The sequence below is a fragment of the Canis aureus genome, chromosome 25 (assembly GCF_053574225.1).
Source record: "Canis aureus isolate CA01 chromosome 25, VMU_Caureus_v.1.0, whole genome shotgun sequence".
NCBI classification, from domain to species: domain Eukaryota; kingdom Metazoa; phylum Chordata; class Mammalia; order Carnivora; family Canidae; genus Canis; species Canis aureus.
The window spans coordinates 42,577,076-42,601,601 of NC_135635.1; the positions used below are offsets into that span (position 1 = coordinate 42,577,076).

The window sequence follows — 24,526 nt, forward strand, 5'->3', positions numbered from 1 at the left end:
AATGGGTGACGGGGCACGCATGGCACGAGAGCCGTGGCTGTAGTCCCGGCACAGGCGTGAAGCTACCGTTTGGAGTGCCCGGCGGGGCCCCTGAGGAAGGAGGGGAGGCCGCTGGGAGAGGCCACCCGGAGCACGCCTGGCCTGCCTGGCCGAGGGCCTGAGGTCCCCGTAGCCACCCACCCGGCCGCTCCTGGGGGGGTGACGCACACAGCAAGCCAGCGCACAGGCTCTGCAGCTGGAAACGCTGGGCTCGGCCGCGTCCTGCCATGTGACCTCAGACCAACCTCTCCATACACGCGTCTCACGGTCATAGGGAGGCCAACGCCGTGCTCACCCCGAGGGTGGCTGGGAGCCATCCTGAGACGTGCTCACGAGAGGCACGGGCACCAGCAAGAGCTGGCGACACCCTGGCCTCGCCGTCACAGGTCCCCCACGGCGTGCTGGGGCGGCGCTGGGGCGTGAGGCGCTGGTTCTGCCAGGGAAGCTTCATTGCCCTCTCCGTGTCTCGGGGGGACGCGATGCCTTTCCATCTGGAGAAGCACGGCGTCGCCCCTAGGCTGCAGGAATCCCGGTGGCCCCAGGGAGGACGTCAGCTGCCTGGTGGTAGAGCACGGGCCTGCCCCGGCCGGGTGGCGAGGAGAAGCCAGTAAATCCCGACCTGCAGTGGAATAGGACGCCTCCAAATTACACGTAGGGTGTCGGAGCTGGCAGCGCCAGAGCCGTCTTCATGCTTCCGTGAGGCTGCGCGCCCAGCCCGCCCCGGCTCACGTGGGGGAAGCCAGGGGTACGCAGCTGCTTCGGGAAACAGGCTGTGGCGCTCTCGGGATGCACCTGGGCTCATAGCATCCCCACAACAGCCGCACGGCCCAAGGCCCAGGAACTGGAGCCCCGGAGGCTTCACTGCTCCTGGAGTCAGAGTGGGCGACATCCTGCCACTAGGTCCCCGCGGAGGAGGGTACGGAGTACGCTGCTCTCATGCCTCTGTGTGTGCTCAGGCCCAGGCTTCCCAGGAACTAGCCAGCCTGCCTCAGATCTTCCTCTTTATGTCTCCCCTAGGGCTGAGGGGCACATACGCAAATCAAATCCCAGCAGCAGCCTCAGACTCTGAGGTTAAATGTGTAGATGGGGTTCTCAGTCTGGCACCTGTGACGTTTTAGGTGACCAGATCATTCTTTGCGGTGAGGCCTGTCCTGTGTGACGTTGAGAAGCATCTTTGGCCTCCCCCCACTAGACGCCAGCCAGGAGCCCTCCTTTCCCCAGGTGTGACTATAAAAACACATCTCCGGATATGGCCAAATGTCCTCTTGGGGCAAAGTCATACCAGGTAGAGAACCACTGGTATAAATTAAACTATGGTGACAATTCCGAGCCACCCATGGATCAGACGATGACTGAGCTCCTGCCTCCACGCCTGGGGCCCGCACACACTGGCCAGTCCCCTTTGTCTCTTGCGGCGTTCTTGGTGAAAGGGCACTCACGGGTCTTCATCAGGCGGCATTTACTGAGCGTGCATCTGGACCCAACACCATAGTGGACCCTGAGGGAGAGCCAGAAGAGCCTGAGATGTGGTCCCTGCTCCCCAGAAACTCACAGTCATCCTGGGGAGACAGGGCCATAACACCAGAGGCAGAGGTGACCTCTGGAGCAGGGGGCAAGGTGAGGTCACTCACCCGGCCTGGGAGGAACAGTGTTTAGGGCCCGAGTCTAGCCGAGGAGCAGGAGCAGAAGCTGGAGGCAGATGAAGCTCTGTGGGCATTTGGGCTGGGGAGGCTAGCACCTGCTGCAGACCCGGGGAGGACTTAGTGGAGGCCAAGATGGAGCTGGGTGACACAGGACAGGCGGGCCCTGGAATTCCAGGCAGGGAGTCACTGAGGGCAAACAGGCGGAGGCTGGAAGGCTGCCGCATGTTTAGGGACCGTGTGCAGGCACTGGGGCGCTCTGCAGGTTTGGAGCCAGCTAGCCTGTGCTCTAGAAGTGCTGGGATGATCCGGCTGGACTGAGGGGAGTCAGGGAGGCTCGGTAAAGCAAAGGTGGAGTGGCAGGGGAGAGACATTTGTCACAGCTCACGGCCTTGCATGGCCGACCCCCACTAGCCAACTGGCCCCATTGCCCAGGCTTCCAGCAGTCTGCTCCAGAGGCAGGGCTGCCAGGACCCTCAGGGCGGGGGACCCCGGCGTGTGTGACCCTTTGCCAGCTTCCCCAGGACCGTCACACCGGGGCTATGACTCAGGGCCTCCCCCGCCTAGGTGAGTCACGCACCTGCAGCCCTCCCACCGCCGCTGCCGCTGTCTGGGGCCAGGGCCCGTGCCCCCCAGCACCCGGCCTGCCCACTCCCCGGCATGCGGCCCTCAATCCCCCAGGACCCCCGCTGGCCCCCACACCCCTCCTGAAGGCTTCTGAACAGCCGGGCTCCCAGGTGGGCGGGAGCGCTCTGCTCGCCCCCGACGACTCCATCAGGTTGGGCTGCCGTTCGGTGCCTCCCAGCGTGTCGAGGGCTGGCATGTACTAAGTCAGCCCGCCCGGCCCATCGGCCCTCCTCCCAGCCCGGCTTCCAGCGGCGGTGGCAGTGACTTCCCCGGGGGGAGTGGCACGACACTGCCAAGCCTCCATGACTACCATCCAGCGTGACTCCCGGCTGACAGTCCCCGCTGATGGGACAACAGTGATGGGAAGAAGAGCCCCTCCCCGCCCACAGATGGAAGGCGGCCAGGGGCAACATGCTGCCCTCCTTGCTCCAGCAGCCTGCGTCCTCTCTCAGCCTGCCTCCAACACCCCTGAGGGCACAGGGTGCACCCAGGGAGCCTGGCAGCCACTGACTAGCCATCTCTGCATGTAGGGTCCTGTGCGCAGAAAGAGAGCTGGCCCCAGAATACTGGGGTCAAGGGGGTACGGGGGGCAATTTGGGGTGAGGAGGAAGGGCAGCCGAGTCAGAGGAGCTGCAGGATGTCAGTGCTGCTCTGGGCTGTCGGGGGCACCGGGAAGCTCCCGGTTGGGGCACAGCCTGGCCCGGGCCATCAGGCCTGCTGCTGGCTGACCAGTCTGGTTCACCTCACATTGTCACCTGCACACTCTAGGAGCAGGGAGCGGGTCACATCGCTGTAAGGCATAGTGTCCTCCCTTTGGGTCCTTTGAACCCCTTGGGATGGGCAGGGCAGCAAGGGTGCCATTCTTCCTATCCACTGGCTCCATCCCACAGGTATGGCCCTAGATGCTGCATCCCGGGGCTATGACTCAGGGCCTCCCTGAGAGAGCCTGGGGAAGATCAAAATTCAGCTCGCCCAACTCCCTGAGCCACAGTTTCTCCTTGGAGCATGTTTTCCTAATTCACACTAGGCACCGGTGGCTGCTCATCCAGAGCCTGGAAGTTGCAGAGCCCGACTCAAACCCAAATCCACTGACGTTCCACCACCGTTCTTTGGGCTTCCAGGCCCTGCATCTCAGAGGCTCATCAAGCAGAGAGAGCCAATCCACAGACCTTTTTGTCAGCCTCCTGCCTTGGCTCACCTGGACACCATCCCACACCTGTCACAGCCCCGGTCACATGGGGCCCTCCTTCCTCTAACCCCGCCTGTGGCATAAGAAGTCCATGAGGCCCAGGGAATATGCCCTCGTGGGACATGCAGCTCCCTTCCTCATTCTAGACTAGGAGCTAGTGGACAGCATGAGCCTCCATCCAGAGCCCGCATAGAGGTGACAAGGTGGCTGTGTCCCTCAAACTCACCACATTCTCCCCCCAGGGGTGGTGGCAGGGGTGGGGTATGCGGATCCTGGCAGGGGATGGACTGAGCTCGGACAGGTAGGCCAGAGGCCTTCTCTGGTATGGCCCTGAGCTTGGAGCAGGTGGAGAAGGGGGTACCAGGGACTCACATTTGTACTCTTGCCTTAGGCCCCATAGATGAGAAGGGCAGGCCTGCCACCATCATTCAGGTCCAGGAAAGCTTCCCTCACCCCTGATGGTGGCCAGTGCTGAGCCCAGGAGACCATGGGCTCAATAAAATGGCTGGGGGCTAGGGGCAGTATTGACTTACCTTGGAAGGAAGGCTTGCCCCTGGAAGGAATGAATGTTCTTCGTGAATAGGAATACCCTCTCCTCCCTCTGTGTTGAAGTCCTGCCCAATGCCAGGTTTCTGGGCTCTGGGAGATACTCAGTCAAGGCCCCTGCATGAACTCGCCTCACCCCTGAACTGGCCCGACAGCCACCCATCCGGCCTACCCATCTGGCCTGCCCCTCGCCTTCTTCCCATTCACAGACCCACCTGCTTGCATCCCTTCCCCTATTTGATGAGCCCTGGAGTTTTGGGGCTCAGTCATAGGCTGAGCTCTCTCCTGCAATCCAGAGATATCAGTGACCATGGCCAGATGGGACAGGCGGTGCCTGGGAGATGTCACTAACCACTGAGCATGGGTAGAGGCTGGGCTCCCCCAGAGGAGGCAGCAGCACTCCACTGCCTTCCCCCTCATTCCCTCTCCCCTGCCTGTAGCCTGCTTCCTCTCTTCCTCCCTGTCCCCAGCTTGGCCACGTGGGCCTGACTTGCATCTCTGACCTGCGGATGGAACAGTGTCCCGGAGCCTCCTGACTGTAAAGCCGGGTGGGAGCAAGAGAGCACAGCCCGGAAGCCAGCCAGCAGGCTGTGAAGCGTGCAGAGCAGCCCCGAGCCTTGAGGCCAGGCAGTGGTGGCAACAGGAGTTTAGAACCCTGTGCAGGGCCATGAAGGGCTTGAAGACACACCGATGCCTTTCCTAGGCCACGTGCCTTTACAATTTCCTGAGCCTTGGTTCCTGCCAGCCACCCCGACACTCACAGCCTCTTCTGCTCTCTCCACCACCGTCTGCCCCCTCCAGGCTTCCCACATGCTCTCCCCTCTGCCTGGCACATGCTTCCTGCCTTCTCCACCTGGGAGCTCATCCTCAGAGATGCCATTCAGGTGTCAACTCCTCCAGGAAGCCTTCTCAGACTGCCCTCCCCCACCTAGGACCACCCATCATTTCTAGGGCTTACCCCATTGTAATATTTGTAGCACAGCATTGTAATCACTTATTTATCTGTGCCCCCTCCCTCCCACCAATAACTCTGAGGGAAGTAACTGTCTTACTTAGGATACCTGGCCCATAGGAGGTATTTAATAAGCATTGGACGGGTGGATGGATTAACGAACTGACGGTAGACCAGGAGGTGAAGGGGTGTGTGGAGACTCCATACCAGCAGCCAGGAAAGGTGAGGCTACCCAGAGCTGCTGGGAAGAGGAGGCAGATGGTATGGGTGATGGGGTCCCTCGCAGGTCGTCCCACCTCTCCCACTGCTTTGGGGAGACTGTAGTTCTCGGCCTAGAAGTCCTGAAGTGCCATCTGCCCGCCCGGGCCTGATGCTGGTGGTGACCACCTTCACTCCTTTCTCCTAGTATTTCTGCCTGTTGCTGGTGATCTTCCTGGTTGAGCTGGTGGCGGGGGTCCTGGCGCACATGTACTACCAGAGGGTGAGTGCAAGCATCCTCCTGCTACGTTCCCCATCAGCACCCCTCACGGGGGCACCAGCACAGGGCGGGGTGCATAGGAATGGGGGAGCTAGGGCACTGACACACGGGGGGCCTTGTCTCTCCAGCCCCCACAATCCTAGGCACATCTGGGTCCTACGTCTTGGCCCGCATCCAGCGATTCTCCACCCCATCTGTTGATGCTGGTGTGCGTCGTGGGAGTCAGGGAGTGGGAATGCCCCATGGGAGGTGGGGCGGCCCCTCTCCCCTTCTCGGCAGAGGCAGAGGATGAGTCCAGCTGGCGGGCATCCAAGGAGAAAGGCCGGGGCTGGGGCCTGCCTGCCTGCCTCGGACAAGGACGAAGTGGCCAGTCAGGTGCCCTCCCACCAGGTTCTGGGAATCAGGGGCTTGAGACCACGACCAGGGTGAGACAGATGATACCTTGGTTATTGTAAGCCAGCACCCGTACAACCGATGGGTGCCTGCAGGGTAACAGTTGTAAATATTTTTAATATTTCCTCATCATCTAATGAAAACAGATTTAAAAGCGCCCCTGTGCCCGGCCTCCTTGCCCTGCCACCAGCTTTGAGCCGGGCCTCCCCCGCCAGCCTCTCAGCTCTGCCTGGCACCTGTCAGGCCCCGGCTTCTGCAGCCTCCCCCCCGCCCCGCCCCGTGAACTCCTGCACAGCCTCCCACTCCTCCCTCCCGGCTTGGTTAGGAGGGGCGGGGGGCGTGGGACCAGGCTGGGTGCTTCCACTGAGGCCGCCTCCCCTCCCCGCTCTCCAGCTCAGCGAGGAACTGAAGCAGCACTTGACCCGGACCCTGGCTGAGAACTACAGGCAGCCCGGAGCTGTGGACATCACCTTGTCGGTGGACCGCCTCCAGCAGGATGTAAGCACCTGCCCCATGGGCTCGAAGCCCCTGCAGACGTGGGTTCAAATCCCGACTCCATCCTTCTGTCCGTGTAGCCCTGGACAGGTTACTTACCTTCTCTGAGCCGCACTGGCCTCTAAAATGCAGCCTCGTAGTGCGTGTGGAGCACTCAGTATAGTCACATATGGAGAAGTCCACCCCACTGTGAAAACTGCATACTGAACCTCGCTCTGTCCTCCCCGTCCTGTGTCCTGCTCTCCCACCCCAGCTCCGCCCAACTGCCTCCTCCAAGCACCACCCCCCATGCCTTTCCCCGCCGGGCCCCGGTGGGCAGCAAGCTGACTGGCCCATCTCCTGGCCAGGATCCGGGCTCTTTCCATCAACAAGGCTGCCTGCTTCCTCCTCTGGGTGCAGACAGCCACGGTCCCTGAGGAGTGGAGGTATTTCAGTTAGGCCACTGTAAGAACTTCCCTGTTGTGAGCGTGGGGCAGAAGGGCGGTCCCTCCTGTCTATGAAGACACTCAGCAAATTCTCCCAGTGACACCGACACTCCTGCCTGAGGTAGAGAAGGGGCAAGTGGACCTCAGACCTGCACCAGCCACTGTGGTGGTCACTAGCCGTGTGTGATTATGTAAATTTGTTTCACATAAATACCAGTTCCTCAGTCACTAACCACACTGCAGTGCCTAATAACCTTACGTGGTTAGTCGCCAAATTGGACAGCACACATAAAAGGCATTTCTGTCACTGTAGAAAGTTCTGTTGGACACTGTGGCTCCAGGATCCTGATGGCTCCATGTCTGAAAATCTGAGGAAGCTCTGCCTATGCGCTGGGGTCTCCCTTCTCCCTGCCACTCCACCCTCACCCTTAGCCTATGCTCTGTGTCTGCAGACCCCACCCTGGGCCTGAAGCCTTGGTCTTTTTTGCCAGGAATAGCAGGCAAGTAAGCAGAGCAGAGGTTGGTGGGGCTCTGAGCTTTAGGGGCATCTTAGTTGAGTGGGGGAGGCACCCTCCCCATCTCCCCAGGACTGGCTTAGCTCCCAGTAAGCTCTGCATGGAGTGGTCTCTTGTCCTTGGCTACAGTGGCTCAGGGCACCCGTGACATAGGGACACCCATCCACACCCACACGCTTTGCCTGCACATACCCTGTGGGGCAGCCCTGTCCAAGGCTAGGTCTGCGCTTGTTGGGCCTCCCGAGTGAGGATCTGGTCCCTGCCCTCGGCGCCTCACGCTGGGAGCCTGACACAGAGCCGGCAGCGGCACCCAGCACCAGGCTGGGAGGGCCCTCGGAGTGGAGAACAGAGCTGGGGAGGCCACCTGGGGGGCCAGGAAGGAGGTCCTGGGCTTGCCTAGGGAGCGAGGGAACGGCATGAGGAAGGGCACCGTGGGAGCCAGTGTCCGCCACTGCCCAGGGCCTCCGTGGGCACCAGGGCACACGGCCGCCACCTCACACGTGCCAGCCACAGTTAGAACCAGAGGTGCACGAGGGACCTCAGGCCCAGCCTGCAGCTAGGCCTGAGGAAGCAGCCTCAAGGAGGCAGCGGCTTCAGGCCAGGGCCAGCATCTGGGCCGCGGGCCGCACCCCGGGACACAAATGGCACCCGCATGCCTCACCCACGTGTACTCACAAAACGATCATCGTAGGAGAGGGTGTCTCCTACTAACTGCTCAGCCTGCAGGGCCCTCTTCTCCAGGCTTTATAGAATAACTTCTCACGGTCCTCACACACCAGACTGAGGTCCCTCATCTGCCCCGTTTACAAGTGCCCAAACTGAAGCCCAGAGAGGGCAAGTAACCTGTCCAGGGGCCACGCAGAAGTATAATCCCACGTGACTCCTCGCACACACCGTGCTATTCCCAGCCCCAGGTGCTGTTCCGTCCTGCCTGCCTTCTCAGGGCTCCTCCTCTTCCTTGTGGGGCCTTTCTAGGCTCGTGAACAGAGTCACTCGCCCCTTCCTCTGAGCTACACACGTCTCCCCGGGTCTGTCCTAGTAAGCTCCAGAGAAGCGTCAGAAAGCCAGGAACCAGGTGGCTGACGCAAGAGCCAGGGCCGGCTTCACTCCTGGCACATAGTAGGTGCCTAACACACCCTCGTTAACTGTACTGAACGTACCTCCCACGCTGCCTGCACCCCCACACAGACAGCCTCACCCAGCTGGCTCTGTGGCTCACATGGGGACTTGGTCCCTCAACTCAGAAAGGCAAGAGAGAAGCAGTGTCCTGTTGCATCCCCGGGGCCCCGGGCTGGAGCTGTCCTGCCCTGGAGCAGAGCAGAAGCCCACCAGTCTTATCCAGCTCTGACACCGCCCCTCTGGTCAACACTGACCTGCCTGTCCTGGGCTCTGGGACGCTCTCTGTGTTCCTGTTGGTCTGAGGGCTCTGAGGCTTCAAAGGGTTGAATGAGGGCCCAGGAACCTCTGAGGCAAGGCGGGGTCCCTGCCCCTGGGGTCCTGCTTCCCTGGGTGACTAGGAAAACACTCCCACATGGTCTTGGCCCTGCCCTGGGCTCTGCCCGGGGTGCACAGCCCCACTCCCTCAGGGACCCAACTGCTTCTACTCCCCATGCATCTTCTCACAGACCCTCCCTGCCTTCAGAACCCTGAGCATGATCTCCTTACAGGACTTGGGTGGATAGAAGGTAGCCAGCAGGTGTCTCACAGCCAGCTTCTGCACCTGCCTGGAGAGAAGGGCCTCAAAGAGACCAGCACACTACCCATAATAGGCAAAGGAAAAATCACAGGGAGAACAAAGAGGGGATGGGTTAATATTTGAATAATGAGTCCTGCAGCCCAGACACGGAGGTGCTGGAGGAGCCCCAGGCCCCTGGCCCTCAGCGTCTGTCTCTCTTCCAGTTCAAGTGCTGCGGGAGTAACAGCTCTGCCGACTGGCAGCACAGCGCGTACATCCTGTCTCAGGAGGCCGAGGGCCGCCGGGTGCCGGACAGCTGCTGCAAGACGGTGGTGGTGCGCTGTGGCCAGCGGGTCCATCCCTCCAACATCTACAAGGTGGAGGTGAGTGCCCAACTCCAGCCGAGCTCCGCCATGGCCCTGGCCATCCAGGAGCACCCCCGCCCCCCACGAGAGGCAGGCTTGGGCAGAGGGGCGGGGAGGGGGGATGCAGGAAACACCTATTCGCTGGCCTTCAATGGTCTCCACAAAGCCCTGGGAGATCCTGGGACACCATGGCATGCCCTGGGTCACTCAAGAAGCCTGTGGGCCATTGAAATGCTGGACCAGGTCCTTTAAGCCTCTGGCCTGCCCTCAGCCGGGTGGATGCAGCACCCCCAGCAGCCCTTCCTGCCCCAGCCTCGCCCACCTCTGGACCACCGTGTGTAACCTGCCCTTACCTTACAGGGAGGCTGCATCACCAAGCTGGAGCAGTTCTTGGCTGACCATCTACTGCTCATGGGGGCGGTGGGCATCGGGGTGGCCTGTCTGCAGGTGAGTTGGAGGCAGGGCAGATAGGACAGGGATGGTCTAGCAGAGCTGTGAACCCCTCTCCCCTCGGTGGGCATCGCAGATCACTGCCCTCTGCACTCCCACGTGCTGCCCTGCCCTCTCCCCCTCTTCTACCACCTTCCCTTGGCAGCCAAGCCTGAATCACATGGTCACTCTCTTCCCCAGAAAAGATGAAGGAAAATGCCTGGGGGCCCTGAGGCCCAACTTGAGGAGTGTGAGTGTGAGCTCAGGTATGTGCATGCTGCCTGTGTGTGTGCACGCGGGTGTGTGTGTGCAGCCTGCCGGGGTAGGTGTGAGGCCGTGGGTCATCCGCATGCATCTAGGTGTACGTGGCACTGTGTGCACGGGTATGTGTTCGGGTGTGCTGGTGCATGTGTGTGTGTGTGTGCATGCACGTGCACTCATTCCCCGGTGTGTGTGTTCACACACATGCCTGCCCGTGGATGTACACTCCCTGTATGCCCAGCTCTCTGCTCTGAGCGATGCCTTCTGCCGTGTCCCTCCCTGCTCCACCCGCCTCCCTGCTACACCCAGGAAGTCACTGGTAGTCTCACAGTCGCTCCAGTCCAGGGTCGGTAGAGAGGATTCCGGAGGGGCACCCTGGGGCTGGGCCCTGCGTGGCCACCTTGCCTGGCGCAGCAAGTTCCAGAGGGAGCGCAGTGCCGCCCCGCCCTTCCCGCACGCACCGCACGGGGACTGCCAGCCCTGAGGGGTGGGGGTGGCGGTGGCGGTCAGAGGCCGGGAGATCCTCTGGGCTCTGGGCGTAGAGCAGCCATGTCCCTGCCTGCCTCACAGCTTCAGCCACAACATGGATGGACTTCCCCCAGCCGTGCGACAGAAGGTCTAGACAAGAATGAGGTCGTGAGCGTGACACGCTCACTGTGCTCAACAGGGAAGGCCTCCCGCAAGCAGAAGTGTGGTTTACCAGGCTATGTGTAGACTTCGGAGCAGTTTCAGGCGCTTTCTGTTCCTGCCACCACGTGAGACCCAGGCCAGGCGTGTCCTCGTTCTCCCATTCCACGGATCAGAAGGTTGGGACCCTGAGAAAAGACCGAGGGTGTCATCTCCTGAACTGGTCCCCAAGCCTCCTGACTTGTGGTGTTTGCTTTCCCCCATCCCGCCCGCCCTCCAACACAGAGTTCCATGGAGGGAGAAGCGGAGGGCGGGAGCAGCAGCTGGCTCAGAGCTGGCTCAGCCCGCCAGTGTGGGCTCCTTCCAGATCACCGCACGGCCTGGGCACGGAGGTCTGTGCATCGGGGCTCTACCCGCTGGAGGCCGGGGGTAGGGGGAAGCAGGCAACCCAGGGCTAGTTACGCCATCTCTAGGCCTCAGTTCCTTGTTTGTAAAATGGGGCTAATTATACCTAGTTTGGTGAGAGGGTTAGCAATATATATGTAAATCACTTGGCTCGTCGCTGAGCAGATAGCAGGTGTTCAATAAATGGTACCCTTCATTATTTTATTCATTTCCATGTGGGCACATTGTCTCTCAAAAAAAAGCCTTCTCGAAAAGTTGTTTCCTGGCCAGAGCAGCTTGCCCCATCTCCAACAGTTGGCACGCAGGCCAGAAGCCCCGCGTGGCATCAGCAGGCCCCCTTTGGCACTTCCCTGGCGCAGGCCTTCTGCCCCACAGAGTGAGCTGAGGAGGCGCCACTGGGGGTGAGGAAGGGGCAGCTGTGTGCTCCAGCTCCTGGATAACTTGTTTCCAGAAACCTGCCGCCTCCTTCAGGTGTGAGGGGCCTGCTCTGTGTGCACACCGACCAGGTCTGGACCACACTCCATCCCCTTCCTCCTGGCCTCCCGGGCCTGGGGGAGCCTGGAGAGGCTGAACACAGGGCCAGTGACCCCCAGGGCAGGGGGTGGGCCTGCCTGGCCCCAAGCCTGAGGTCAAAGTGAAATAGGCAGGGGTGGGAGCACTGCCCGGGGAGGGGAGGGCATGCTGTCGTACCTCACGACTCCTTGGTCCTGCGCAGGTGCTGCTCGCTCAGGGACCCCAGAGGGGCTGCCCCGGCCACGCCGTGGACCCCGCCCCTCGCCCGTCGCCCAGCTAGTGCCCTTCTTCTGCTCCGCGGGCCCTGGGCAGCCAAGCCTCGGTCACAGCCCCCTCTGCTGGCCGATGCTGGAACTCAGCTGGCCGAGTCCAGGTTGGCCACCCGGCGGGCCCCAGGCTCAGTCCTGGTCCCCAGAGTGGGCACCGGACGCCTTCCCCACACATGCCCGGCCTGGCCCTGCAAAGATCGCCAAGCCTCAGCAGCTAAAAGGCGGTGTCCTGTGCCCCTGGTCTCCAGGACCCGAGGAGAGGTCAGAGGGCCTCCCCGCTTCTCACGTGACCTTGAGGAAGTCACGTTCCCTCTCTGAGCCTCAGGCTTCCTTCCTACAAAATGGAGGAGTTGGATATTTTTCAAGTCTCCCGTGAAGTGATAGACTTCTCTAATCTGTGGAAATCCCACATAGGAGCCTGGGTATTAGACACGAGGAGGATCCGCTCTGGTTGAGTTGGTTGTTGGGGCTCTCAGGTTCTGTGATTTTTGGTAAGGACCCTGCCTCAGTGAGACTCAGGTGCTGCAATATTCTAGAACATCACAGCATGTCTCGTGAATGCTCTCAACGCCAAGCAGAAAATGTGGCTAACATCACAAACCCTGATTGCAGATATTTGGCGACATGTCACCTGTGGCCCCATGGATGTGCGCGGACCAGGCGCTGATATACTTAGGAGAGATGGTGGTGGGCTGGAGGGACACAGGATCTCCGCAGAGCCCCCACGGCAGCAGGTTTCAACCTTGCCTGCACCTGGGGACCACCTGGCCAGCGTCAGAACTGCCCAAGACCCAGCTACACCCCAGCATAATTTAGTCACATCATCTGGGGCCCACGGCTGGGTATCAGCATCCTTGTAAAGCTCCCTGGTGGGTCCAGTGTGCAGCCAGGCTGAGAACGCTGGCCTGCGCGAGTGACAGGAGCCACAGGGCACCGGAGGGTCAGACGTGGGGAAGGTCAGGGGCCAGGGAGGAGAGGGAACCATCACAGTCCTTAAATACCCAAAGGCAGGCATGTGGGGGAGCAAGGGGACACTCCGGGGATACCAGAGGACAGATAGGAACGACAGGTGGAGTTTCCAAGGAGGCAGACTGGAGAATCCGTTAACAATTGGAACTCTCTGGCAGTGGTCCCTGTTGAGCACGGAGCTGTCTGTGGCTGCAGGTTGCCGCAGAGGTTGGACGCCGGCCGGCCCACTGAAGCCGGGTGCCCCGCACACGATGGGCACACACGTCCCTTCCATGCTGCTGCCAGGCGCTCCTTTCAGCCAGACCCTGCGGGGCCCCTGTGTCCACCCCAGGCACATCGCTCACTACTCAGGATGTTCAGACCTGAAAGGGATGATGGGGGTCTTGGGATACCTCCGAATCACTCTGTGTCCTGGAAGGACCTTACAAGGTACCTAGGCCAGTGCTGGCAGCCCCAGCTGCACGTGACAATAAGGCCCAACTCCACAGATTCAGACTCGGACTTTCCGAGATGAGGCCTGGCCTTGGGTATTTTTTAAAGCCCTCCAGGGATTCCAGTGTGCACCAGGGTAGAGAACACTGAGCGCCCCCCCCCCTTTGTGTACATCTGAAGACACCAAGCCCAGCAATGTGGTCACTGGCTAAAGGTCACATGGCCACCATGGCAGAGCCAGTGAGGACCCCAGTCCTGGGGCTCTGTGTTCTACTGTGGGTAGACTCTGGAGGCACTCCACCTTGAGATAACTTTGGAAGCTAATTTCCAGCATACTCTGGCAGGGAAGCTTCTGTCTAGAAAGGATGTAGTGGCTCATCCTTTTCCTACCACCCTGCTCACACACACTCTGGAAGCCTCCCACCCAGGGGCTGTGCAGAGGATGCTGAGGGCTGAGCCTCCATTGTCAGCTTTGTAATGAGAGCTGCTCTGTGTCAGGTGCCAAGCCTAGTGCCGGGGCCACCAGCGGGCAGGATGTGGTCCCTTCTCCCAGAAGCTTTCACTCAAGAGAGGAGACACATAGAGCATGGGTTGTCACATGCAGGCAGAGGCACTGTGCACGTGTGCAACCTAGGGCTTGGGGGAGCACATAGGAGGCCATAACCTGCCATGGGCAGTCAGGGAAGGCTTCCTGGAGAAAGTGATATATAATTAAACCTTGAAGGGATTTAACAAGAAGAATTAAGATGGGGAAGAGTGACAGGGTGAGGGAATTGAATTTGCAAAATCCTGACTGGTTGCTGTGGAGGGAGGCCTTTACTCCAAGGGCTCAGGAGGGCCACTGCCTGGCTTATCAAAGGCTCAGGGTGCAGGAGGGGAACCGTGATGGTGTTGGTCCTGTCATCCTAGTTTTTAAAGAATCTCTCCAGGGAAGGCTATTGAACAGACTGGAGGCTTTCCTATTGATAGAGGAAGAGCTGAGGCTCAGAGACAGATACACCTGTCCCCAAGGTCACACAGGCCCAAAGAGAAGCTACCGCACTCCCACCTGGACATTCCCAGTTTGGAGGATGGAAATGTGTTGCAGAGCCGAGAAAACTCACAAGAACAGCTGAGATTGGGATCTGCAGGTCATTAAAAGGGAAAGCTGAAAGATCATGTTGGATTGGCTTCCTGGGACCTCTCCGGCCCTTCCTTGATGCTCTTGGGTAACAATCAGGTGCTGGCTCAAAAACCTCAAAAGCAACTGAGAGAATGCCATCTCCCTGTGAAAAAAGAGCCCCATCGGTGGCAAATGCTGTGCCTGGACAGCGGCTAGAAGAGGGTGCTGTGCCCCGTGCAGCACTGCCCCAAGCTGGGCCCCCTCCGCTGCCATCCCCGCCCCCCCATCCTCCATCCTCTGCCATCTCCTGCTCCTGCACTCGACCTGTCAGTTGTTTTCTCTGCTCACCCTGTGCTGGCCATGCAAAGCGATGGGTGCTGATTTCAGGAAGGAGACGCGGGTGCTCGCTCAGGGATCAGATGGCCACTACTCCTTGGCACGCATCAGGGTGCTTGTGTGTGTGCTCGTGTATGTGCATACGTGTGCATGCATGTTGAGTGCATCCTTGCCCCATCTGCATGTGTTGGGGAGGCTCCATCTGTATGTGTGGACCTGTGTTGGGGAGAGTCTGGCCCATACACCTCCAGCCTCACTCTGCCTTCCCTTGGGAGGCACCCCGGGAACACTCGGGCAAGTTCCAGCAAGTTCCACTCTCCCAGTCCCCAGCACAAACCCCACACTGTAGGAGGTGTGGCCACAACCCTTCCCATCTACCCTCCCCAACCTCAGCCAGAACCAGAAAGATCCAGATAGCCCCACAGGTTAGCCGTCAGACCACAAGGGCCAGGGAGCAGGGCACGCCGCATGACCCCTGGGTGTGGTGGCTGTGATGGCACCTGCGTGAAGCCAGTGGGACACAAGCTAGCCTCTCGGGCTGCCTTCAGCTCGTGGCTAAGTGGGAAAGTGGATTAGCACAGCTCTTAGGACCAAGTCCGGAAGCTGCGAGCTATGCTCAGGGGCTGCAGCATCCGCCCTGTGGGGATGGAGAGCAGGGCAAGGGGGCGAGAAGTGCTTGGGGACGATGGACATTATTCTGTATCTTTGAGGAAATTGCCTTTGCCCACGTGCCACAAGACAGATATGGGGCTGCCCCCGCGGCGCCTCTGCCCTCTGGGCAGGGAGTTGGGATCCAATGGCATCGCTATCACAGCAAGATCATAGTCACGGGCCTCGAGGGTCTGACACTTCCACAGCTTCTTGTGCTGCATTTAGAGATTGGGGAGGTGAGACCCCCCCAGGGGATGGGGAATTTCTAGCACTGCCCAGCTTTGGGCAGGGTGCTCTGGTGCCTCCTTGTTCAGCCCCTTGCAACGGAGGGGCTGTCAGGCCGGCTGTTGGGGCTGGGCCTGGTGCCGCATGCCAAGCCGGCTTAACAGGAAGAGTTGGCGACCCCTCTGGGTGCGCCTCTGAGAGCCCGGTGGCTTCTGTACATCAGCCAGAGAACTGACTGTGAACCTTAGTGTTGCTCTGGAGTCTGAGAGCAGCGAAACACAGACAGAACCTCTCCTAGAGAAAGACAGCTTCAGACAGCAGTGAGGGAGCGGAACTACCCCCACCCAGGATCTAGTTAAATTGGCCCGTCTCTGGAGATCTGGGACCGCAGACCAGAAGTGGACAGCTTGTTGGTAACGCAGGATCTCGGGCCCCACCCCAGACTTCCTAGGTTGGAATCTGCCTTTATCAGGATGCCCGTGGGTGCACCCGAGTGTGACAGGCCTGCTCCAGGGCACTCTGGGGAGGGCGGCTTGCTGAGGTTCTGATTGTTCTTTGCTCCTCTGCTCTCTCCACCTGGCAGATCTGTGGGATGGTTCTCACCTGTTGCCTGCACCGGAGGCTCCAGCTGCATTTTTACTAATGGCCAACTGCCCCTCACAAGGACAGGTGCCCACGTCCCATCTTCCAGGCCTGCAGAGTCAGCACCAGCTTGCCTAGAAACTCCCTCTACTGTGTGCCTAGCCCCTTCGGACCCACCAAGTGCCCAAGACCATGGCTCCTGTGGCTCCCACCCAGGCCGGGGGCCCTCAGCCCCCTCTCTCCACTACCAAGTGCTCACTGCCAGGATCCCTGGGCACAGGATGCATCCTGCCAGGAAACAGCCACCAGCACCCCTCACCAGCAGTGGGGGTCCCGTGGACTGCAGGGGGTGGTGAGAATCACACCTTTTGCTCCCTCCCAGCTCCAAAAGCTAGAATGAGGGTCTAAAAACTCTGGCCCCTCTGGGACTCCCCACTGGGGCACATCGTCTCGCCACTGGTGCTGAGCACCCCTCGTCTTGTCTCTGCTTGGGGTGGGGCAGTCAGGGTGGGCTCTGCCCCCAGAAGCCCCAGCCTTTGATACACCGACCCACCCCTGTCACCTGGAAGATAGCGCCCTGTTGGCCTGGTTCCTTCTCACAGGGCCTGACAGTGGAGAGGCCTGGGGTGAGACCCTGGGAACTGGGCTTGGGCACCACCAGGGCGAGGAGCAGGGCAGGTAAGGTCACAGGCAAATGCTGCCCCAGGACCCTGTGCACTGCCCAGAAGCCATCCCTGGGAGAGATCCCCCCAGAAGACTATGGCTTGTGCCCCCCCCCTCTGCAGTAACTAGGCCCTGCAGGGATCTCCTGTGGCCTGATTCTCAGGAATGCCAAGTTTTTAAATGATCTCCAGCTCTTCGTGTGGGTGGGAGTGAAAAGTCCTTCCTGGGTAGGCCAAGTCACAGGCCCTGCAATATGGGGGCCACTGAAAAGGCTCAGTGCTGAGTAGAGGGGTGCTCCGCCCTGGGCCCTGCTTTTCCTGGGCCCACAGTCCCAGACTGCATGACCACCACTGTGCCCCTCCCAGAGCCCTTGCTCTGCTCCCCAGAGTGAATCCAGTCCCCTCCTTTGGTTCTCTCTTGCTTCTCTGAATCAGGCAGGGAATTTTCAGGAACCATATTCTTAAATACTAAGATAGAACGGAAAAACAACAACAAAACCCTGGAAAAGGCAGAGTAGAGACGCTGGCAGTTTTCCAAAGAACAGGTGTCAACTTGGGAGTCAGCCACAGGGACCCTCTCCAAGTAACTGTCACAAGTGGGTAGCTCATAGTCCCGGAATCCCGCACCTAGCTCCTTTACCTTCCAGGTCCTAAGCTTCCGGGGCTGGGGACCCACCATGAGGGAGCGACCCCTTGTTGCCAACATCAAGGCCAGGAAAGGTCACCCCTTGCCTCTAACTCATGGCAAGCCCCAGGGTGATGAGTGCAGCTCTTGGTAACCTGGGCCAGTCCTGGGTGAAGGCTGTGCTCTCTTCCGTACACAGGTCACTGCTGTCCCCAGACACTGCCCTAGACATATAGAAATTGTATGCCCTCCGAACACAGATTACTCGCATGCACAGGAAAGACCAGCTTCCCCGGGCAGATTGCTCCTCTACCCCGGAGATCCCCTGGGGGCTGTCGGAACCCTGGCTGGCTCAGCAACTCTGCCCCCCAGGGCCCTGGGGTTGCAATTGCAAATCCATTAACAGGGAAACCAGCTTTCTGGTAATCCCGGACTGTGCCAAGGCGGAGAGAAAGGGTGCTGGGACGATCTTTGCTGCCTTCCAATTCTCTGGGACTCGTGCAACCGAGAAATGACTACCTCCCAAGCTCTCGGCAAGGCCAGGTCACAGACTGACAGGTCTTACCAAGTGAGGCCTGAAAGAGAGCCGTGTTCTTCCAGTGAAGGGGCCCATGGGAGGTGGTGATGCCAGGGGAAGGGCCGTGTCCTGTGGCCCCTGCTGGCCCCTGCTGGCCCCTGCTGGAACCACTGCCCTCTTTACTGAGGTCAGTGGGGCTTGTGGAGGTGGGACAGGGTGATAGGCAGGTAGCACCGGCCCCAGCCCCCCGTGTTGGGTTAGGCCATCTTGGCTGAGGGCACGATTGGCTGCGAGCAAAAGGCTCCTGCACACCGGCCCACCCAGACCAAGGACGGATGGCCCAAGCTGCAGAGATGGAACAACGCAGAGCTTTAGGGAACGGTGACCTGCTCGTTGGTGCCCACAGCCCAGGAGGTGAGGCAAGGGCAGAGGAGACGGAGGCCCAGCTTACGGCAGGCTCTAGGCTCAGGACACAGAGGGCTGGAGTCCGGAGCCAAGGATGTGCCCACCCTGCCTGAGAGCATGCGGATCTGCACCCAGGGCACTGCTTGGACGTCATGGTCATGAATTCCTTGGATAGAGAAGGGCATGTCTGTGGACAGCTGTCATCAGCCGTGTGCGAGCAAAAGGCCCCCGGCACGTTGGACCCAGGAAGGAAGGCAGGATTCTGTACAGGTCGGGCCACAGCAGATGCTGCTGGTCACCGGGGGCCTACCGTGAGCTTTGAATGTGTGAGTCATGTACGTGCTCTCTCATGGCGATCGCAACAAAGAGGTACTGGTCCCCCCTCTACAGGTGACAAATCAAGGCTCAGAGCAATTAAGACACCTGCCAGGCGGTAGCAGTGGCTGCTGTCCTGCCACCCCCAAGCTGATGGAAGCCAGGGAAGCTGGGCTGGGAGCCCCTGCTCCTCGGCATCCTGTGGCTCTCCATCTCTGCAGGAAGCCATCTGGCTGACATTCTGACATTCCGAAACACCGGGTCCCCCAGGGGGCACTCTCTGTCCAATAGCAGTGGCCTGGTCCCCCTTCCCGGATCGGACGGAACCATCCATCTGGCCCCACCGCCAGCGCGCCCCGCACACCTGCAGAGCGGCCTGGCTCCTTTCCCGATTGACAGCCGGGGCCTCCTGGTGGACTGGCTCAGGCAGCAGGTGGGGGCCCTGGGGACCACGCTTGGGGGAATTGCTAGCCTGTCACCTCGGGTGCCAGTGTTGACACCAAGCAAGAGCAGACCAGACCTCAGCAATCAGAACCTGCCCATGGCGTGTGGGATCTCGTGCCCATGCAGACATCATATCTAGGGCCCCAGAGGGCTGGGAGGGCTGCCCCCTGCTGGGGGCCGGGGGGGTGTCTCAGGTCACAGGCACTCAGAGCCACCCCGGGGGCCCATGTTAACCACCTTCAGCTAGCTTTCCCTCGCTGTACTTCTGGAGGGTGGCACAGTGCAGCCTGTCTCACAGAGCTGATGGCCTGGAATTTCAGCAGGCTGCTCAGCCTGGGCACAGCCACAGACACTCAGGCTTGGCAGGGCCAGGACAGCCCCGGGGTGGGTGGGGGATCCTTGTGCACTGCAGCCACTCTGGTCCGTCCCTGGGTTTGGAGGTAGAAGAAGCAAACTGAAACGTGTTCATCACCACCCACCCCAATTTCCGCCTGGCAAATATTCTCTACTTTCTGGCTACTTTGGGCCTGGGGAGAGTGGGGGAGGCATAGGGGAAGGCGGTTGACGAGCTAAGGAGAAAACGCATCTTCTGTCACTGCTGGGTGGCACTCACGTCGCCCGGGATGCTAGTGATGTGTCTGAACCAGAAGTTCTCAAACTTGAGGATGCATCAGGTCACCTGGAGACTGCTAAGTGTCACCCCAGAGCTTCAAATCTGCAGGGGTAGCATGGAGAGTGAGCATTTCTAACAAGTTCCTGGATGATGTTGGGGCTCCTGGCCCCGGACCCACCCTTTGAGAACCGCTGCTTTAGAGCTCCCCACAAAGGACATTTGCCACCTTCCTTTGTATGAGCGTCACCCTAAGCATCCCAGAATCCCTCGGGAGGTCTAGCAGGGCCCAGCCCACTGGCCGCGCGAGGGTGGGGTGAGGCATCGCAGTGGGCCCCGAACGCGCCCTCCTGCAGTGCGTTCTTGCAGCACCTGCTCTGCCCTCTGTGACCATGGCTGGGAGACCAGGTGCCTGCGTGCTCTTCCTGGAAGGGCACAGATTAGGTCCCCAGCCCCATTCTCCCACCACCCTCCTGTGTGCTTTGGGAGAGTCCAGCTCCATTCTCATCACCCCCACTTTCTGGCTTAGCACAATGCCCCCCACCGTGTCTGTACCCCCAGCCTCTCACGTGCCCCTTCCCTTCCTGCTTTGGCCCCAGAGACACCCTGTGCAAGTGCCACTAGGAATTCCAGGCAGCCCAGTAGGAGGCCAAGGGGGCTTCTGGAACCAGCTGGCCTTTGGATACGGGTTGTCCCAATATTCTAGAGACTGAGAAGTTGCCTTAACTTACTGCATATAGAGAAGTCACTGTAGTTGTAAACACACTCTCCGCTTCGCTGGCCTCAGTGCCTGCCTGGCCTCACCCGCTGGGTGGCATGATAATAAAGGAATTGTATCTCGGACTACCTTCTGTGGCTTTTTTCCTCATCCACGGGGAAATCCCAGGCCATCAGTTCATCAGATGTCTTTCAACCCACTGTACATGCTGAAGTGGACCTTAGTCCTGGGGAGAGGGAGGGAAAGGGGGAGCCCCACAAGGAAGCCCACTGACCACACTGATCGGGGTCTCACTTACCCTTATTTTTCCCGCCTCTCACCTTTTCTGATTGGACCTTGCCTTAGCCTACACATACGTGCCGCTGGCTCCTGGCTGCAAGCAAATAGGCTCGGACTGCGCGCCTCTGAAAGCTCTCAGCCGTGGTCAGCCCACGTCCCCACGTCACTCACTACACTGCCCAGCCAGCTTTGTTGATGAGCCCGTGTTTGCATGTCCTGCCATGGGCATCGCCCCACACTAGCTGCAGCAACGCTGCATGTGGTGAGGGGTAGGGGCGAAGGGCCCCCTCCGCTGGCCCTCAGACTCCCAGCCGAGTGTCAGGAGCCCAGACACACAAACACACACACACACACACACACTCCTACTGCTACCCAGACCAGTTGCTCTCCACCTGGACCAGCTGATGCATCCCGATCCTCAAATCCAGGGCGGCACACTCTTGCATCCGAATGCAGAATGACGTCAATCTTATTCAGAGGAGCGGAGAGCATTAGGTGGCCCTGTGTGGAGCTACGAGAAGGAAATGCTGTGATGACACAAACCCTTCATTCTGTCTCATCCACTCTTCTGTCTAGAAAACTCGCTGGAGGTGGGTGGGTGAGTGGGTGATCCTGAAGAGTAGCTGGGGAAGCTGGATTCCGGGGGTTCCGAGATGGCCAGACCAGGGTGGGGTGGGCAAGCAGATGGGGAGTGAGAGCGTCTCAGCCAGGGAGAAGCTGCTTGCTCACTTGCTATGTAGCAGATGACGTCTACAGGCCTGGCCACCTCTCATGGGTCTCCGGCCCCTTCGGTTGAGTTCATTCCCTGAACAATCACAGCAGTAGCCCTCTGACAGCTTGTGTCTCAGGCAGGGGATGGACCCAATCCAGGGCCCGTGCGAGGTCACCCATATTGTTGGACCCAGACATCTGCTCTCCGCTACCATCACTGTGAATGGGTGTGCACACGTACATAGGCACACAAGGGTGCCTGGGCGGACAAGCATTCCTTTGGGCCCCTGTCTACTGCACAAGAGTGCGGTGGGTGAGTATCCCTGCTGTCTGAAAAGGCTCTGGTGGCCACCTCAGGTAGGTGGGCAGCAGTGAGAAGCTATGCGAAGCCGTCCTCCTCGATGGCTGCCAGCTGGCCCTGTCAGTTGCCACTACTTCCCAGCAGGTGCTCTAGTGCCAGGCTGTCATGTCACCACAAGGTGGGCTACTTTGAGCTGGGACCCTGGTTCCTACTCCCTCTCCCCAACTGAAAATAGAGAGGCTATCGGGGCGGGGCGGGGAGTGGTAGAGACACGAGGTCCAAAAGCCTAGATTATTCCACTACCTTCTCCTTAAAAACAAATACACGAGAAGCCCCTATGTCCCTTTTCCTTGTACTTCTGCCCTGGGCTGAAACCCAGCAGAGCAAGGACTGGGCACGAAGGAGAGGGTGCCACGAGGGACTCACTGGGATCCTTTGGTCAGGCCAGGGGTGAAGAGGGCAGTGAGGAAAGCTCCCATCTGTCCCCTGCCATCAGCAGGTACCAACAGCATCACTGAGGACAGGCCCAGGGCAGCCAGAGCCCCAAGGGCCATGTTCCTGTGAGCCTGGGCATTCTTGAAGAGGTCATGAGCAATTTCTACCCGACTTCTAATAGACTGAAAGCAGCTCATGAGATCCCTAATTGGGGTTTAGAGAACCCCGAGTTGGGGATGAGATCAAATTCAACATGTCTCCCTGAGGTGCCAAGCTGTAAATAAGAAGGCCGAGTCCTTTCGGGAACTGGTGTCCCTTTCCAGGGAAAAAGACACATATTGAGAATGTGTTGGGCTCCCGGGAATTCAGGTAGGGGGTCAGTTGGGGCAGGAGGAGGGAGGCAGAGAGCAAGGAGCTTCCTGAGGCCAATAAGTAAATAGCACGTAGGCCCTGCACTGTGTCTGCACATTGCATCGGCCCTGCTCTGGATGCTGGGCAAGGCCAGCTCTTAGAACCCTACCCTGCAGCCACCAGAAGGAAAATCTCTGGGCGACAGTCTCACACCACCAGACCCAGCCACAGACCCCTTTGTGGCCCTGCTCCCCCGGACCCCTGCCCTCCTGTGTCCAGGGACGCCACGGGAAAGAGGACAGCACCCAAGGCTTCCCTGGCTGGCTCGGGGCCGCCTGGGTCTGTAGGGCCACAGAGGGGGGATTCCAGCGGGCAGCATCACAGAGTCTGGCCTGAGCACGGCCCGTGCAGGGTCATAACACTTTTTGTTAGCTTAAGGACACGCAATAGTCCATCTCCACAGCTGTCAAGACACTAAGCAAAAATGAGATGGCTCAATCGATAGCCTCCTCCTCTCTGCTGAGTGCTTTAGATGGGACCATCGCAATGCCAATATTTCTGTGTTCAAAGCGACATTCATCTAATCTGACTTCCTTGTTTCTGTGGAGTCTTGAATGTTGCCATTCCAGAGCAACACGGAGGCACGGGGGAAGCTTGCCCACCCAGCCCGCACGTCTCCACTCCACAGCTCACTACCACCCCGCGTACACCGACTCCCTGTGTCCCCAGGAGATGTCTCTCCTGTGTCCCCAGCTTTCAGCCAGGGGGACGCTCCTCCCTGGGGTTCCACCTCTGGTCTGGGGCCTCCTGAGAACTCAGATCTGACCAATTTCTTGCCAAGCACTTACCCTGGTCCAGGAACCAACTGGGTGCCTTTACGTACATAGTTTTACTTAATCCTCGCAGCAAATCTGTAAAATAGGTATTGTCCTCATTTTGCAGATGATAAAAGCAGGACAAGTTCAGTGATCCCCAGGGCTCACACGCACAGTGAGAATTCAGACCCTCCAGCTCCCAAACCAGTGCTCTTCACCCGAACATGGCCCATCTCTAACGCTGGAAGTTCCAACCCCGTGACAGCAGATAAAATAACAGGTCAGGAGAAACCTAGATAACGTACGTGAAAGCATTTTGCAAGCTGCGAAGCTCAATGCAAACACAAGGACAGATTTAATCATACCATGCTGGTCTCTGCGGGCACAGGAGCACCAACCCCGGGAAACACACTCATCCTCCATTTGGTGCAATTAGTCATCTACCTGTCCAGGGCGAGGGACGTCATGTCGGATGAATGGGAAGAATGGTCTCCCCTCCCTCCAGGCACCCCCCTCAGTGAATCCAGCTAATCATCAAGTCTTTGTGATTCTCCTGTAGGTCTCTCAAATCTGGTGCTTTTGTCTCCCTCCCACTGACACTTCCCTGTGGGCCCCATCAGCTCTCACTTGTCACTGCAGCAGCCCCTCCTTGACGTCCCTGCTTCCACCCTGTCCCATTTTACCCCTCTCTACGCCGGAACCAGAGGGATCCTTCCCAAGGGCAGGTGTGAGTCAGGCACACACGACTTCAGTGAGCTCCCACGGTTCTCGACTTCAACTCTACCCTGGCTTTGTACCTTGTGATCGGGTGGCTGTCGCCCTCTGCCGACGCCCTCTTCATGCTTGCTCTGTGCGCCAGCTCCAGTGCCATCACCAGGGCACACCTTCCCATCCTTGCTAGCTTAACTGCTGTCTTCAGCTCTCAGCTGTGACATCTCTTCCCCAAGTTGGGATCAGCGCCTCTCATCCCGCGAGCATCATGATCATAGCCCTGGATTGCAATCCAGTTTGTTCTGTGGTCCCCATTGGATCGCTGGCTCTGTAAGCACAGGGTTGGCTCAAGACCCTTCCCCACTGCACCCCAGTGCTTGGCACAAGTTAAGATTCGATACCTCTTTGGGTGGATAAACATCTTGTCCCCACAAGCCCTGGCCTTGGCCATTTTGAAAGAGTTCTAGTTATGGGGATGAAGCCTGTT

General features: G+C 59.4%; 1 protein-coding gene across 11 annotated transcripts in view; it reads left to right on the forward strand.

Moving 5' to 3' along the window:
• TSPAN11 (tetraspanin 11) overlaps positions 1-20,561 on the forward strand; it is a 74,946-nt gene extending 54,385 nt beyond the window's left edge. Inside the window, exons 4-9 of one of the 11 annotated variants that reach the window (XR_013364434.1) lie at positions 5,400-5,474; positions 6,258-6,362; positions 9,199-9,357; positions 9,700-9,786; positions 9,970-10,034; positions 16,142-16,214. Coding sequence is in view for 8 of the 11 variants with exons in the window: in XM_077871431.1 (XP_077727557.1) it covers positions 5,400-5,474; positions 6,258-6,362; positions 9,199-9,357; positions 9,700-9,786; positions 10,697-11,089 (819 nt within the window). In the remaining 3 variants the exon portion in view is untranslated. Of the gene's footprint in view, positions 1-5,399; positions 5,475-6,257; positions 6,363-9,198; positions 9,358-9,699; positions 9,787-9,969; positions 10,035-10,599; positions 11,266-16,141 lie in introns of those variants that run through there. The other 10 variants (XR_013364436.1, XR_013364435.1, XM_077871436.1 and 7 more) reach the window with 10 other exon arrangements.
• The last annotated feature ends 3,965 nt before the right edge of the window (positions 20,562-24,526 follow it).